This window comes from Ranitomeya imitator, chromosome 10 (genome assembly GCF_032444005.1).
Source record: "Ranitomeya imitator isolate aRanImi1 chromosome 10, aRanImi1.pri, whole genome shotgun sequence".
NCBI classification, from domain to species: Eukaryota; Metazoa; Chordata; class Amphibia; order Anura; family Dendrobatidae; genus Ranitomeya; species Ranitomeya imitator.
This window is the reverse complement of record NC_091291.1, coordinates 147,706,554-147,724,433: the sequence shown is the minus strand read 5'-3', so window position 1 is coordinate 147,724,433 and position 17,880 is coordinate 147,706,554. Positions and strand designations below refer to the sequence as shown.

The window sequence follows — 17,880 nt, the reverse complement described above, 5'->3', positions numbered from 1 at the left end:
GGGAGCAGGGAAACGCAGAGACCGGGAGAGGGGAGCAGGGAAACGCAGAGACCGGGAGAGGGGAGCAGGGAAACGCAGAGACCGGGAGAGGGGAGCAGGGAAACGCAGAGACCGGGAGAGGGGAGCAGGGAAACGCAGAGACCGGGAGAGGGGAGCAGGGAAACGCAGAGACCGAGAGAGGGGAGCAGGGAAACACAGAGACCGAGAGAGGGAGCAGGGAGACACAGAGACCGAGAGAGGGGAGCAGGGAGACACAGAGACCGGAAGAGGGAGCAGGGAGACACAGAGACCGAGAGAGGGGAGCAGGGAGACACAGAGACCGGAAGAGGGGAGCAGGGAGACACAGAGACCGAGAGAGGGGAGCAGGGAGAGACAGAGACCGGGAGAGGGGAGCAGGGAAACGCAGAGACCGGGAGAGGGGAGCAGGGAAACGCAGAGACCGGGAGATGGGAGCAGGGAAACGCAGAGACCGGGAGAGGGGAGCAGGGAAACACAGAGACCGAGAGAGGGGAGCAGGGAGACACAGAGACCGAGAGAGGGGAGCAGGGAGACACAGAGACCGAGAGAGGGGAGCAGGGAGACACAGAGACCGAGAGAGGGGAGCAGGGAGACACAGAGACCGAGAGAGGGGAGCAGGGAGACAGAGACCGAGAGAGGGGAGCAGGGAGACAGAGACCGAGAGAGGGGAGCAGGGAGACAGAGACCGAGAGAGGGGAGCAGGGAGACACAGAGACCGAGAGAGGGGAGCAGGGAGACAGAGACCGAGAGAGGGGAGCAGGGAGACGCAGAGACCGGGAGAGGGGAGCAGGGAGACGCAGAGACCGGGAGAGGGGAGCAGGGAGACGCAGAGACCGGAAGAGGGGAGCAGGGAGACACAGAGACCGAGAGAGGGGAGCAGGGAGACACAGAGACCGGGAGAGAGGAGCAGGGAGACACAGAGACCGGGAGAGGGGAGCAGGGAAACGCAGAGACCGGGAGAGGGGAGCAGGGAAACGCAGAGACCGGGAGAGGGGAGCAGGGAAACGCAGAGACCGGGAGAGGGGAGCAGGGAAACGCAGAGACCGAGAGAGGGGAGCAGGGAGACACAGAGACCGAGAGAGGGGAGCAGGGAGACACAGAGACCGAGAGAGGGGAGCAGGGAGACACAGAGACCGAGAGAGGGGAGCAGGGAGACACAGAGACCGGAAGAGGGGAGCAGGGAGACACAGAGACCGAGAGAGGGGAGCAGGGAGAGACAGAGACCGGGAGAGGGGAGCAGGGAAACGCAGAGACCGGGAGAGGGGAGCAGGGAGACACAGAGACCGAGAGAGGGGAGCAGGGAGACAGAGACCGAGAGAGGGGAGCAGGGAGACGCAGAGACCGGGAGAGGGGAGCAGGGAGACGCAGAGACCGGGAGAGGGGAGCAGGGAGACACAGAGACCGGAAGAGGGGAGCAGGGAGACACAGAGACAGGAAGAGGGGAGCAGGGAAACACAGAGACCGGGAGAGAGGAGCAGGGAGACACAGAGACCGGAAGAGGGGAGCAGGGAGACACAGAGACCGGGAGAGGGGAGCAGGGAGACACAGAGACCGGGAGAGGGGAGCAGGGAGACACAGACCGAGAGAGGGGAGCAGGGAGACACAGAGACCGGAAGAGGGGAGCAGGGAGACACAGACCGAGAGAGGGGAGCAGGGAGACACAGAGACCGGAAGAGGGGAGCAGGGAGACACAGACCGAGAGAGGGGAGCAGGGAGACACAGAGACCGGAAGAGGGGAGCAGGGAGACAGACCGAGAGAGGGGAGCAGGGAGACACAGAGACCGGAAGAGGGGAGCAGGGAGACGCAGAGACCGGAAGAGGGGAGCAGGGAGACACAGAGACCGGAAGAGGGGAGCAGGGAGACACAGAGACCGAGAGAGGGGAGCAGGGAGACACAGAGACCGGAAGAGGGGAGCAGGGAGACGCAGAGACCGGAAGAGGGGAGCAGGGAGACACAGAGACCGGAAGAGGGGAGCAGGGAGACACAGAGACCGAGAGAGGGGAGCAGGGAGACACAGAGACCGGAAGAGGGGAGCAGGGAGACGCAGAGACCGGAAGAGGGGAGCAGGGAGACACAGAGACCGGAAGAGGGGAGCAGGGAGACACAGAGACCGGGAGAGGGGAGACGCAGAGACCGAGAGAGGGGAGCAGGGAAACAGAAACCGAGAGAGGGGAGCAGGGAGACACAGAGACCGGAAGAGGGGAGCAGGGAGACACAGAGACCGGGAGGGGGGAGCAGGGAGACACAGACCGAGAGAGGGGAGCAGGGAGACACAGAGACCGGGAGGGGGGAGCAGGGAGACACAGACCGAGAGAGGGGAGCAGGGAGACACAGAGACAGGAAGAGGGGAGCAGGGAGACACAGAGACCGGGAGAGGGGAGCAGGGAGACACAGAGACCGGGAGAGGGGAGACGCAGAGACCGAGAGAGGGGAGCAGGGAAACAGAAACCGAGAGAGGGGAGCAGGGAGACACAGAGACCGGAAGAGGGGAGCAGGGAGACACAGAGACCGGGAGGGGGGAGCAGGGAGACAGACCGAGAGAGGGGAGCAGGGAGACACAGACCGGAAGAGGGGAGCAGGGAGACAGACCGAGAGAGGGGAGCAGGGAGACGCAGAGACCAGAAGAGGGGAGCAGGGAGACGCAGAGACCGGAAGAGGGGAGCAGGGAGACGCAGAGACCGAGAGAGGGGAGCAGGGAGACATAGAGACCGAGAGAGGGGAGCAGGGAGACACAGAGACCGAGAGAGGGGAGCAGGGAGACAGAGACCGAAAGAGGGGAGCAGGGAGACGCAGAGACCGGAAGAGGGGAGCAGGGAGACGCAGAGACCGGAAGAGGGGAGCAGGGAGACGCAGAGACCGGAAGAGGGGAGCAGGGAGACGCAGAGACCGGAAGAGGGGAGCAGGGAGACACAGACAGGAAGAGGGGAGCAGGGAGACACAGAGACAGGAAGAGGGGAGCAGGGAGACGCAGAGACCGGAAGAGGGGAGCAGGGAGACACAGACAGGAAGAGGGGAGCAGGGAGACACAGAGACCGGAAGAAGGGAGCAGGGAGACGCAGAGACCGGAAGAGGGGAGCAGGGAGACAGAGACCGGAAGAGGGGAGCAGGGAGACACAGACCGAGAGAAGGGAGCAGGGAGACACAGACCGGAAGAGGGGAGCAGGGAGTCAGAGACCGGAAGAGGGGAGCAGGGAGACGCAGAGACCGGGAGGGGGGAGCAGGGAGACACAGAGACCGAGAGAGGGGAGCAGGGAGACACAGAGACCGGAAGAGGGGAGCAGGGAGACACAGACCGAGAGAGGGGAGCAGGGAGACACAGACCGGAAGAGGGGAGCAGGGAGACACAGAGACCGGGAGAGAGGAGCAGGGAGACACAGAGACCGGGAGAGGGGAGCAGGGAGACGCAGAGACCGAGAGAGGGGAGCAGGGAAACAGAAACCGAGAGAGGGGAGCAGGGAGACACAGAGACCAGAAGAGGGGAGCAGGGAGACGCAGAGACCGGAAGAGGGGAGCAGGGAGACGCAGAGACCGGAAGAGGGGAGCAGGGAGACGCAGAGACCGGAAGAGGGGAGCAGGGAGACGCAGACAGGAAGAGGGGAGCAGGGAGACACAGAGACCGGGAGAGAGGAGCAGGGAGACACAGAGACCGGAAGAGGGGAGCAGGGAGACACAGAGACCGAGAGAGGGGAGCAGGGAGACACAGAGACCGGAAGAGGGGAGCAGGGAGACGCAGAGACCGGAAGAGGGGAGCAGGGAGACACAGAGACCGGGAGAGGGGAGCAGGGAGACACAGAGACCGAGAGAGGGGAGCAGGGAGACAGAAACCGAGAGAGGGGAGCAGGGAGACACAGAGACCGGGAGAGGGGAGCAGGGAAACAGAAACCGAGAGAGGGGAGCAGGGAGACACAGAGACCGGGAGAGGGGAGCAGGGAGACACAGAGACCGGGAGAGGGGAGCAGGGAAACAGAAACCGAGAGAGGGGAGCAGGGAGACACAGAGACCGGAAGAGGGGAGCAGGGAGACAGAGACCGGAAGAGGGGAGCAGGGAGACGCAGAGACCGGAAGAGGGGAGCAGGGAGACGCAGAGACCGGAAGAGGGGAGCAGGGAGACAGAGACCGGAAGAGGGGAGCAGGGAGACACAGAGACCGGGAGGGGGGAGCAGGGAAACTACATTACTGATCCTGTACCGATCCTGAGTTACATCCTGTATTATATCCCAGAGCTGCACTCACTATTCTGCTGGTGCAGTCACTGTGTACATACATTACATTACTGATCCTGAGTTACCTCCTGTATTATACCCCAGAGCTGCACTCACTATTCTGCTGGTGCAGTCACTGTGTACAGTACATTACTTATCCGGAGTTACATCCTGTATTATACCCCAGAGCTGCACTCACTATTCTGCTGGTGCAGTCACTGTGTACATACATTACTGATCCTGAGTTACATCCTGTATTATACTCCAGAGCTGCACTCACTATTCTGCTGGTGCAGTCACTGTGTACATTACATTACTGATCCTGAGTTACATCCTGTATTATACTCCAGAGCTGCACTCACTATTCTGCTGGTGCAGTCACTGTGTACATACATTACTGATCCTGAGTTACATCCTGTATTATACTCCAGAGCTGCACTCACTATTCTGCCGGTGCAGTCACTGTGTACATACATTACATTACTGATCCTGAGTTACATCCTGTATTATACCCCAGAGCTGCACTCACTATTCTGCTGGTGCAGTCACTGTGTACAGTACATTACCGATCCTGAGTTACATCCTGTATTATACCCCAGAGCTGCACTCACTATTCTGCTGGTGCAGTCACTGTGTACATACATTACTGATCCTGAGTTACATCCTGTATTATACTCCAGAGCTGCACTCACTATTCTGCTGGTGCAGTCACTGTGTACATACATTACTGATCCTGAGTTACATCCTGTATTATACCGCAGAGCTGCACTCACTATTCTGCTGGTGCAGTCACTGTGTACATACATTACATTACATTACTGATCCTGAGTTACATCCTGTATTATCCTCCAGAGCTGCACTCACTATTCTGCTGGTGCAGTCACTGTGTACATACATTACATTACTGCTCCTGAGTTACCTCCTGTATTATACCCCAGAGCTGCACTCACTATTCTGCCGGTGCAGTCACTGTGTACATACATTACTGATCCTGAGTTACATCCTGTATTATACCCCAGAGCTGCACTCACTATTCTGCCGGTGCAGTCACTGTGTACATACATTACTGATCCTGAGTTACATCCTGTATTATACTCCAGAGCTGCACTCACTATTCTGCTGGTGCAGTCACTGTGTACATTACATTACTGATCCTGAGTTACATCCTGTATTATACTCCAGAGCTGCACTCACTATTCTGCTGGTGCAGTCACTGTGTACATACATTACTGATCCTGAGTTACATCCTGTATTATACTCCAGAGCTGCACTCACTATTCTGCCGGTGCAGTCACTGTGTACATACATTACATTACTGATCCTGAGTTACATCCTGTATTATACCCCAGAGCTGCACTCACTATTCTGCTGGTGCAGTCACTGTGTACAGTACATTACCGATCCTGAGTTACATCCTGTATTATACCCCAGAGCTGCACTCACTATTCTGCTGGTGCAGTCACTGTGTACATACATTACTGATCCTGAGTTACATCCTGTATTATACTCCAGAGCTGCACTCACTATTCTGCTGGTGCAGTCACTGTGTACATACATTACTGATCCTGAGTTACATCCTGTATTATACCGCAGAGCTGCACTCACTATTCTGCTGGTGCAGTCACTGTGTACATACATTACATTACATTACTGATCCTGAGTTACATCCTGTATTATCCTCCAGAGCTGCACTCACTATTCTGCTGGTGCAGTCACTGTGTACATACATTACATTACTGCTCCTGAGTTACCTCCTGTATTATACCCCAGAGCTGCACTCACTATTCTGCCGGTGCAGTCACTGTGTACATACATTACTGATCCTGAGTTACATCCTGTATTATACCCCAGAGCTGCACTCACTATTCTGCTGGTGCAGTCACTGTGTACATACATTACTGACCCTGAGTTACATCCTGTATTATACTCCAGAGCTGCAGTCACTATTCTGCTGGTGCAGTCACTGTGTACATACATTACATTACTGATCCTGAGTTACATCCTGTATTATACTCCAGAGCTGCACTCACTATTCTGCTGGTGCAGTCACTGTGTACATACATACATTACTGATCCTGAGTTACATCCTGTATTATACCCCAGAGCTGCACTCACTATTCTGCTGGTGCAGTCACTGTGTACATACATTACATTACTGATCCTGAGTTACCTCCTGTATTATACTCCAGAGCTGCGCTCACTGTTCGGCACGGACGTCGGGGTGCACATCCCCCTCTACACTGATGCAGAGGCAGCAGATACAGGATTATGTGCGGACTCTAGTTAACCCTTTGTGTCCAGGGTGAAGCTCGCTGTTACATGCGATTGGTGCAGGGATTAGTAATGGTCTCGATAAGAAAGTGACAGACAAGAGGCGGCGTCACCACAATGTCCTGGTGGGCCAGAGGGAGCGGAGTGCGGCCCCACTTACTGGTCACTTTACAGACAGCCATGCAATAGTCCTCAGACTGAAAATTGTTCCTGTTGCCGTAACAGCCGCCAAATATAAACCGGACGCACTTCCTCTGGCGGATGTCGAAGTACCAGCGAGGAAACATGCCGCGGCACGGACCGGTGACGGCGTCCTGGGAGCAGACAGCTGCGAGAAGACGGTGACAGTGAGCAGAGCGGAGCGGAGCGCCGCTCCTCCCAGACCCCCCGGCGCCCACACAACATTATCACCATTATGGGCGACATCGGCAGATGTAAGGTAAAGGTGCTGCCCCGGGGGCCCCCCCGTCACCTACAGCACAGCGCTGGGACCCCCCCGTCACCTGCAGCACAGCGCTGGGGCCCCCCCGTCACCTGCAGCACAGCGCTGGGGGCCCCCCCGTCACCTGCAGCACAGCGCTGGGGGCCCCCCCGTCACCTGCAGCACAGCGCTGGGGGCCCCCCCGTCACCTGCAGCACAGCGCTGGGGGCCCCCCCCGTCACCTGCAGCACAGCGCTGGGGGCCCCCCCGTCACCTGCAGCACAGCGCTGGGGGCCCCCCCCGTCACCTGCAGCACAGCGCTGGGGGCCCCCCCGTCACCTGCAGCACAGCGCTGGGGGCCCCCCCCGTCACCTGCAGCACAGCGCTGGGGGCCCCCCCGTCACCTGCAGCACAGCGCTGGGGCCCCCCCGTCACCTGCAGCACAGCGCTGGGGGCCCCCCCGTCACCTGCAGCACAGCGCTGGGGCCCCCCCCGTCACCTGCAGCACAGCGCTGGGGCCCCCCGTCACCTGCAGCACAGCGCTGGGGCCCCCCCGTCACCTGCAGCACAGCGCTGGGACCCCCCGTCACCTGCAGCACAGCGCTGGGGCCCCCCGTCACCTGCAGCACAGCGCTGGGGCCCCCCCCGTCACCTGCAGCACAGCGCTGGGGGCCCCCCCCCCGTCACCTGCAGCACAGCGCTGGGGGCCCCCCCGTCACCTGCAGCACAGCGCTGGGGGCCCCCCCGTCACCTGCAGCACAGCGCTGGGGGCCCCCCCCGTCACCTGCAGCACAGCGCTGGGGGCCCCCCCCGTCACCTGCAGCACAGCGCTGGGGGCCCCCCCGTCACCTGCAGCACAGCGCTGGGGCCCCCCGTCACCTGCAGCACAGCGCTGGGGGCCCCCCCGTCACCTGCAGCACAGCGCTGGGGCCCCCCCGTCACCTGCAGCACAGCGCTGGGGCCCCCCGTCACCTGCAGCACAGCGCTGGGGCCCCCCCGTCACCTGCAGCACAGCGCTGGGACCCCCCGTCACCTGCAGCACAGCGCTGGGGCCCCCCGTCACCTGCAGCACAGCGCTGGGGCCCCCCCGTCACCTGCAGCACAGCGCTGGGGGCCCCCCCCCCGTCACCTGCAGCACAGCGCTGGGGGCCCCCCCCCCCCCCCCCCCCCCGTCACCTGCAGCACAGCGCTGGGACCCCCCGTCACCTGCAGCACAGCGCTGGGGGCTCCCCCGTCACCTGCAGCACAGCGCTGGGGGCCCTCCCCGTCACCTGCAGCACAGCGCTGGGGCCCCCCCGTCACCTGCAGCGCAGACAGTCAGGCTTTCCTTCCTTGCAGGGTCCTGCTTTCACAGCTGTGGATGTGTCACAATGCATCATGTGCCTCAGAGTGCACGCAGTCAGATACATTGTGACAACCACTCAGCTGTGTGCCGGTGTAGGCAGGCCTTACCTTTCACATCGGTGAAGATCTCGCTGTCAGAGAGCGTCCTGCCATTGCTCGGCTGAACGGTCGTCTCGTCATTGTAGTCCTCGTCCTTGTAGTTGTCATAGTAATAATCGCGGTCCTCCACTACATCGTCTTCATCCTCCACCTCCTCGTCCTCCACTGCGGCGGTGAAGTCCTCCACGTCGGCCTCGGTCGGGAACTCGCTGGAGAGCAGAGGCTCGTCAGAACACAGACACAACCAAGACGGGGGCGATGGCAGCAAGATACTGACCTCTTGTAGGAGTCGTAGTCGTCCTCATCCTCCTCCTCCTCGTTCTCCACCTTAGACGGCGGCTCCTCCATCTTTTTCACCTGAGGGCAGCAGACGTATTCTGTGCCGTGGAACTGATCAACGGCGCAGGGCAGCAGCATCCCGTAACTGTGCAGCACCATCACCTCCATCATACAAGCCTGCGGGGAGAACACTGTGAGCATGCCGGACACCACCACACACGCCACCGTGACGGCCTATCTGCCCACACTGCTTGCTGTCAGTGAATGTGATAATCACTCGTATTACAAGACGAAAGCTCCTCCCGATTTCACTCAGGATCAACTCCCTACCAGAAAGAGCTGACACACTGCAACGATGGCCACACACTGGACCTCATCTTCACCCGCCTCTGTTCCCCATCTAACCTCTCTAACTCACCTTTCACTCTTTCTGACCACAATCTACTCACATTCTCTTCCCTCTCCACTTTTTGTATACAATTCCCACCCCACAAACTTGCACACCCTCGCAGAAATCTTAAACATCTTGACCTACACATTCTCTGAATCCCTCCTCCCTCTCACAGACATAAGTTCCTTACACAATGCGGATGACGCTGCCGCTCTATATAACACCACAATAGCTGCAGCTTTGGACGCTCTTGCCCCTCTCACACATACCAAAGCTCGCAAAATCAACAGAATGCCCTGGCACACCAGCCTGACCAAAGAACTGAGGCGAGCTTCCAGGGCTGCAGAGCGGAGATGGAAAAGATACCACTCCAACGAGCACTTCATCGCATTCACACAGTCCCTCACTATTTTCAAAACCACACTCGCCACAGCTAAACAAACCTACTTCTCATCTCTCATATCCTCCCTGTCTCAGAACCCTAAACAGTTATTCAACACCTTCAATTCTCTCCTCCGTCCCCCACCACCTCCTCCCTCCCCACTTATCTCAGCTGAAGACTTTGCCTCATTTTTCAAGCAGAAGATTGATATCAGTTTTGGTCAACAACCCCCAGAGCCCTTCCTCCCGACTTCTCAGCCCTCCACCTCCTAAATCAACTTCTCCACCATTACAGAAGATCGACTCCACTCTACTCAAGATCGCATCTCACCACCTGTGCACTTGACCCGATCCCATCCCATTTCATCCCAAACCTCACCACAGTCTTCATCCCAACCCTAACCCATCTCTTCAACCCATCACTAACAACTGGTGTTTTCCCCTCAAGCTTTAAACATGCCTCCATCACACCCATCCTCAAAAAGCCCTCTCTTGACCCATCCTCTGTATCTAGCTATCGCCCTATATCACTTCTCCCCTTTGCCTCCAAGCTACTGGAACAACACGTCTACCTTGAACTGTCCTCCCATCTCTCTTCCTGCTCCCTCTTCGACCATTTACAATCTGGCTTCCGGTCACACCATACCACTGAAACAGCCCTAACTAAGGTCACCAATGACCTCTTAACCGCCAAGAGCAAGCGACACTACTCTGTCCTCCTCCTCCTCGACCTATTGGCTGCCTTTGGCACAGTGGACCATTCCCTATTACTACAGACCCGCTCATCCCTTGGCATCGCAGACTTGGCCCTATCCTGGATCTCATCATACCTAACAGACCGGACATTCAGCGTCTCCTACTCACACACCACCTCCTCACCTCGCCCCCTATCTGTCGGAGTCCCACAAGGTTCAGTCCTTGGGCCCCTGCTCTTCTCCATTTACACCTTTGGCCTGGGACAGCTCATAGAATCTCATGGCTTTCAGTATCATCTCTATGCTGATGACACACAGATCTACATCTCTGGACCAGATATCACCTCCCTACTAACCAGAATCCCTCAATGTCTGTCCATTATTTCATCCATCAGTAGATTTCTCAAACTTAACATGGACAAAACAGAATTCATCATCTTTCCCCCATCTCATGCGACCAATACCTTCCCCCCCCCCCCCCCCAACGAACCTATCCATTACAGAAAATGGCTGCCCACTCTCCCCAGTCTCGGGGAAATCCTTGACGCTGATCTCTCCGTCAAACCACATATCCAAGCCCTTTCCACTTCCTGCCACCTTCAACTCAAAACTATTTCACAAATCCGTTCATTCTTCAACCAAGAATCTGCAAAAACCCTAGTCCATGCCCTCATCATCTCTCGCCTTGACTACTGCAACCTCCTGCTCTGTGGCCTCCCCTCGAACACTCTCGCACCCCTCCAATCTATTCTAAACTCTGCTGCCCGACTAATCCACCTGTCCCCCCGCTATTCCCCGGCCTCTCCCCTCTGTCAATCCCTTCACTGGCTCCCCATCACCCAGAGACTCCAGTACAAAACCCTAACCATGACATACAAAGCCATCTACAACCTGTCTCCTCCATACATCTGTGACCTCGTCTCCCGGTACTTTCCTGCACGCAACCTCCGATCCTCACAAGATCTCCTTCTCTACTCCCCTCTCATCTCCTCTTCACACAATCGTAGACAAGATTTCTCGCGTATCACCCCTACTCTGGAACCCTCTACCACAACACATCAGACTCTCGCCTACCATCGAAACCTTCAAAAAGAGCCTGAAGACCCACCTCTTCAGGCAAGCCTACAACCTGCAGTAACCACCGATCGACCAAACCACTGCACGACCACCTCTATCCTCACCCATCCCTTGTAGATTGTGAGCCTTCGTGGGCAGGATCCTCTCTCCTCCTGCACCAGTTATGACTTGTATTGTTTAAGGTTATTTTACTTGTTTTTATTATTTATACCCCTCCTCACATGTGAAGCGGCATGGAATAAATGGCGCTATAACAATAAATAATAACGATGTGTGCGCCCGATCAAGTATGAGCAGCGCTCAGTCATCAACAGCAAGCGGAGATACGGATAAAGGGGAAGAATCGCAATGCAAAACCTAAAATCTATCAGGTTGTGGCGTTTTCCATGACAGTTACTCAGCAGCATCTGTGGCCCCGTGTGGAGCGGGCACTCACCTCCCGGGCCACGTTTTGCCAGTGCTGGTGGCTTTCGCACACGTCCATGCGCTCCTTGTGGAAGAACTTGCATTGCTCAGGAACCAGGAGAACATCGCTGACAAAGTCACCCACTGAGGAGAGAAGAAAAAAAAAAAAGCGAAGGTCAAAGGGCGGCCACGGAGGGTGATCTGTAGGCTCCCAGATTCCAGGGTACCACAGGGGTCACATCAGCAAAGCGGCCATCCCCCGGGAGCAGTCGTCCCCTCACGTGACCAGCAGCCATCCCCCGGGAGCAGTCGTCCCCTCACGAGACCAGCGGCCATTCCCCAGGAGCAGTCGTCCCTTCACGTGACCAGCGGCCATCCCCCGAGAGCAGTCGTCCCCTCACGTGACCGGCGGCCATCCCCCGAGAGCAGTCGTCCCTTCACGTGACCAGCGGCCATCCCCCGAGAGCAGTCGTCCCCTCACGAGATCAGCGGCCATTCCCCAGGAGCAGTCGTCCCCTCACGTGACCAGCGGCCATCCCACGAGAGCAGTTGTCCCCTCACGTGACCAGCGGCCATCCCCCGGGAGCAGTCGTCCCCTCACGTGACCGGCAGCCATTCCCCAGGAGCAGTCGTCCCTTCACGTGACCGGCGGCCATTTCCCGGGAGCAGTCGTCCCCTCACGTGACCAGCGGCCATCCCACGAGAGCAGTTGTCCCCTCACGTGACCAGCGGCCATCCCCCGGGAGCAGTCGTCCCCTCACATAACCGGCGGCCATCCCCCGGGAGCAGTCGTCCCCTCACGTGACCGGCGGCCATCCCCCGGGAGCAGTCGTCCAGAGGAAGCATCTGATCTTGTGACCCGGTTGCCCTCGCTCGCTCACCCAGACACTTGAAGGGCAGGACGATGTGGCTGTGGCCCTTGCAGTTCTTCTTGCCCGGCTTGCACCAGTTGTCGATGCTCACCGGCTGATTGGCCTCCACCACGTTAGTGATCTGGAAGTCGGAGTAAACCTGGATGAGGAGAAACAAGAGATAACCATGAAGGGTGTGCGAGGGCCCCGGCCGAGCCTGTGTGCGAGGGCCCCGCTCACCTCCTGGCAGTACTGCAGGATCTCCTCCTTCGTTGTGAAGCAGCTCTTACTTCCTGAAGGATCCGGCTCCCATTTTCCAGTCTGAACGTTCACATGCATGTTTAATTTACCGCAGAACATCGCGACCTGCGGCTCCGATACGGCAAAGCCAGCAGCGGCATTAGCAGCCAGAGCCTAGAGGAAGGAAACGAGAGGGTCACCGTTAGGGGTCACAGGCACTACAACACCCAGCATCACCCCAGGACCACACACAGCGCCATGATCTCCCAGCATGCCTTGCTGCTGTTCAGCAGACATGCAGACTGGCATCTACACACTCATCACCATTGTAAGGAAAACGGCTATCCCTCCTCCGTCCCTAATCCCTCTCTCTATAGCCATACATCTCTCTATAGCAATACATCTCTCTATAGCCATCTCTATATATCTATCTCACTCCGGTCCATCACTGCCAGGATCCTCCAATAACACCAGAACGGTATGCTGCCACCAGTTCCTCGTTAGATATAAGCCCGCTCCGTTAACAAGCTTATATCGGGTCAGAAACCAACCCCAGGTAGCATATAAGGACGAGCTGTAATCACAGACGTGGCAAAAATCGGGTTTAGACATAAAAGAGCAGCCAAAATTAATTGATATTTTAATTGCCGAAAGGCGGACTAGAAACTACAAATATATACAGAATATTATACAGAGATTACAGCCAGAGATGCAGATAAAGGGAGGGTACAGGACGGGATAGCAGTTAGCTGCATGTGTCACATTACTATGTCTGATAGCATGTGGGCCCAGGGAAGCTCTCGTATCCACAGGTACATCCTTAGATACTGGTCCATCTCCACACGTAATGTGACGCGGTTTCCATGACAGAACAAAGACACTGGCTGGAAGTGTGTAGCTAGCTTTTAACCCTTAGCTCGTCCCCTCCCATATTCGCCATCGTCCCTCTGGGTTGGACTGAATTCTCCTCCCTTGACCTCCTAGCTGAAATAATTCCCAATATATAGGATGGGTCATAACTTCTCAGGGGGAGGTCCAAACGGGACGACTGACGTCTCAACGGGTTCATTGAGGCTGCGCTGATACGGAGTCCAAACTTGGGTCGGCTAAGAGGTTCTGGAGAGCCAGTCTCGATAGCTCGGAATCTGGGCACGCTAGAGAGATGAGACGCAGGGGTTCGTGCGGAGGGCTCCCAGGGTTCTGGTGATATATCAGACATAACCCTGAGATGTACGGCACTTCCATAATTCATCTCTAGATGCCGATGCCAAAGAGCCTAGAGTTTTCCCTTGAAGTATAATTTATGTGGGCCGCCTTGCACACAGGACAGCAGGGGTCCTAGCTTTGTTCCTCCTGGCCTTATTAACACGTGGCCTCTAATACACTGATCTTTTGGGAATTGTGTACTTTTCCCAAAGGTGGGGCAACAATTCAGGAGTGGAGGGAGATCTCTGGATAATCTAAGGGGCCTGAATTCATAAATCCAAAATGGAGTCTCCCATCGTCCCTCACAATCAAGCTTACAGAATAACGACCACAGCTCTGGAGGTGACTGGAGGATAAGACATGATGTAACAGCACAATAGTGAGTGCAGCGCTAGAGGTGGACACTTGCACTCCCCACATGGAGGACGTGGGGCAAGGAGCATTCGATATTCCCTGTTTTCAGTCACTATTGGTTCCATTGCTTTCTCTTTCGGCTCATAACCCACATTGTGATCATCCCTTCCTGTCAGCAAATGCTTTGTAAGCTGCTCAGACGGGCAGCCGCAGGGACGGTCCCCCTAATCCCTGGCTGGCAGGGAGCCCGGCACAGACAAACCAGTACATAACATGTAGCAGAGGATGTGACCCCAAAGTCACCGCACGGCCGTCAGTCACTGACTGCTCCCAGCTCATGGGGCTGATAGTCTCATGATGCAGGTCAGTCAGGTCTCCGATGGGGGGAAGGGAGAGCGCCGCCCAGAAGGAGGACGAGGGAGAGCGCCGCCCAGAAGGAGGACGAGGGAGAGCGCCGCCCAGAAGGAGGACGAGGGAGAGCGCAACCCAGAAGGAGGACGAGGGAGAGCGCCGCCCAGAAGGAGGACGAGGGAGAGCGCCGCCCAGAAGGAGGACGAGGGAGAGCGCCGCCCAGAAGGAGGACGAGGGAGAGCGCCGCCCAGAAGGAGGACAAGGGAGAGCGCCGCCCAGAAGGAGGACAAGGGAGAGCGCCGCCCAGAAGGAGGACGAGGGAGAGCGCCGCCCAGAAGGAGGACAAGGGAGAGCGCCACCCAGAAGGAGGACGAGGGAGAGCGCCGCCCAGGAGGACGAGGGAGAGCGCCACCCAGAAGGAGGGAGAGCGCTCCAAGGTGGAGAAAGGAGAGCACCACCAGGAAAAAAAACGCCATTTTACATAACCATCTGGGCCTTGTTCATCAGAGCTACCAAGTGCAGCCAATCAGAGCAACGCTTTAATTTCACCAGTTTAAGATGTCAAAGCCGAGATCTGATTGGTTGCCATGGACAAGAAAGGCAGCGTTACATGCAGTAGATCGTCCACTGACAAGACTGAGGCCGCTCTACAAAACCTCCGTCCTGTGGGGGCCCCGAACGTATTGTCTGCATGTTGGGGCCACTCCGCAGAATAGTGACTGGAGGATAAGACATGATGTATTACACGGAGGGGCTCGAGGGAGGGGAAAACGTACAGAGGGGCCTCTATGAATCCCCTATTCTCCATGCCCCCAATAACCGCAGCCAAGCGAAGCAGCGACAGTCCCCAGTCCCAGCCACCCACGCCACAGTGAGAGGACGGCATTAATGTTCTGAAGGATTGCGGTGGAACCGGTCGGTTGAGTTCAACGTCCAATCGGTTACATCAGCACCGCCATGATGGATGACATGAGAACTCACACTGATCCTGGTATGTGCGCCCTCGTCGCTCACCCAGGTCCGTGCACACACTGATCCTGGTATGTGCGGCCTCGTCACTCACCCAGGTCCGTGCACACACTGATCCTGGTATGTGCGGCCTCATCACTCACCCAGGTCCGTGCACACACTGATCCTGGTATGTGCAGCCTCATCACTCACCCAGGTCCGTGCACACACTGATCCTGGTATGTGCGGCCTCGTCACTCACCCAGGTCCGTGCACACACTGATCCTGGTATGTGCGGCCTCGTCACTCACCCAGGTCCGTGCACACACTGATCCTCAAATGTGCGGCCTCATCACTCACCCAGGTCCGTGCACACACTGATCCTCATATGTGCGGCCTCATCACTCACCCAGGTCCGTGCACACACTGATCCTGGTATGTGCGGCCTCGTCACTCACCCAGGTCCGTGCACACACTGATCCTGGTATGTGCGGCCTCATCACTCACCCAGGTCCGTGCACACACTGATCCTGGTATGTGCGGCCTCATCACTCACCCAGGTCCGTGCACACACTGATCCTGGCATGTGCGGCCTCGTCACTCACCCAGGTCCGTGCACTCACTGATCCTGGTATGTGCGGCCTCGTCACTCACCCAGGTCCGTGCACACACTGATCCTGGTATGTGCGGCCTCATCACTCACCCAGGTCCGTGCACTCACTGATCCTCATATGTGCGGCCTCGTCACTCACCCAGGTCCGTGCACACACTGATCCTGGTATGTGCGGCCTCGTCACTCACCCAGGTCCGTGCACACACTGATCCTGGTATGTGCGGCTTCATCACTCACCCAGGTCCGTGCACTCACTGATCCTGGTATGTGCGGCCTCATCACTCACCCAGGTCCGTGCACACACTGATCCTGGTATGTGCAGCCTCATCACTCACCCAGGTCCGTGCACTCACTGATCCTGGTATGTGCGGCCTCGTCACTCACCCAGGTCCGTGCACACACTGATCCTGGTATGTGCAGCCTCATCACTCACCCAGGTCCGTGCACTCACTGATCCTGGTATGTGCGGCCTCGTCACTCACCCAGGTCCGTGCACACACTGATCCTCATATGTGCGGCCTCATCACTCACCCAGGTCCGTGCACACACTGATCCTGGTATGTGCGGCCTCGTCACTCACCCAGGTCCGTGCACTCACTGATCCTGGTATGTGCGGCCTCGTCACTCACCCAGGTCCGTGCACACACTGATCCTGGTATGTGCGGCCTCGTCACTCACCCAGGTCCGTGCACACACTGATCCTGGTATGTGCGGCCTCATCACTCACCCAGGTCCGTGCACACACTGATCCTGGTATGTGCGGCCTCATCACTCACCCAGGTCCGTGCACACACTGATCCTGGTATGTGCGGCCTCGTCACTCACCCAGGTCCGTACACACACTGATCCTGGTATGTGCGGCCTCGTCACTCACCCAGGTCCGTGCACACACTGATCCTGGTATGTGCGGCCTCATCACTCACCCAGGTCCGTGCACTCACTGATCCTCATATGTGCGGCCTCATCACTCACCCAGGTCCGTGCACTCACTGATCCTGGTATGTGCGGCCTCGTCACTCACCCAGGTCCATGCACTCACTGATCCTGGTATGTGCGGCCTCGTCACTCACCCAGGTCCGTGCACTCACTGATCCTCATATGTGCGGCCTCGTCACTCACCCAGGTCCGTGCACACACTGATCCTGGTATGTGCGGCCTCGTCACTCACCCAGGTCCGTGCACTCACTGATCCTCATATGTGCGGCCTCATCGCTCACCCAGGTCCGTGCACTCACTGATCCTGGTATGTGCGGCCTCATCACTCACCCAGGTCCGTGCACACACTGATCCTCATATGTGCGGCCTCATCACTCACCCAGGTCCGTGCACACACTGATCCTGGTATGTGCGGCCTCATCACTCACCCAGGTCCCTGCACTCACTGATCCTGGTATGTGCGGCCTCATCACTCACCCAGGTCCGTGCACACACTGATCCTGGTATGTGCGGCCTCATCACTCACCATGGTACGTGAACACACTGATCCTGGTATGTGCGGCCTCGTCACTCACCCAGGTCCGTGCACACACTGATCCTGGTATGTGCGGCCTCATCACTCACCATGGTACGTGAACACACTGATCCTGGTATGTGCAGCCTCATCACTCACCCAGGTCCGTGCACTCACTGATCCTGGTATGTGCGGCCTCATCACTCACCCAGGTCCGTGCACACACTGATCCTCATATGTGCGGCCTCATCACTCACCCAGGTCCGTGCACTCACTGATCCTG

The 17,880-nt window shown here is 57.6% G+C and overlaps 1 protein-coding gene across 7 annotated transcripts in view; it reads right to left on the bottom strand.

The window, feature by feature from the left end:
• APLP2 (amyloid beta precursor like protein 2) overlaps nucleotides 1–17,880 on the bottom strand; it is a 117,487-nt gene that overhangs the window by 18,820 nt on the left and 80,787 nt on the right. For 4 of the 7 annotated variants that reach the window (XM_069742114.1, XM_069742115.1, XM_069742117.1 and 1 more), the window contains exons 2-7: nucleotides 12,676–12,849; nucleotides 12,466–12,595; nucleotides 11,616–11,728; nucleotides 8,634–8,812; nucleotides 8,366–8,565; nucleotides 6,653–6,820 (exon numbers count right to left, since the gene is read on the bottom strand). In XM_069742114.1, the coding sequence (XP_069598215.1) occupies nucleotides 6,653–6,820; nucleotides 8,366–8,565; nucleotides 8,634–8,812; nucleotides 11,616–11,728; nucleotides 12,466–12,595; nucleotides 12,676–12,849 (964 nt within the window). The remainder of the gene's footprint in view (nucleotides 1–6,652; nucleotides 6,821–8,365; nucleotides 8,566–8,633; nucleotides 8,813–11,615; nucleotides 11,729–12,465; nucleotides 12,596–12,675; nucleotides 12,850–17,880) is intronic. The other 3 variants (XM_069742118.1, XM_069742121.1, XM_069742120.1) reach the window with 1 other exon arrangement.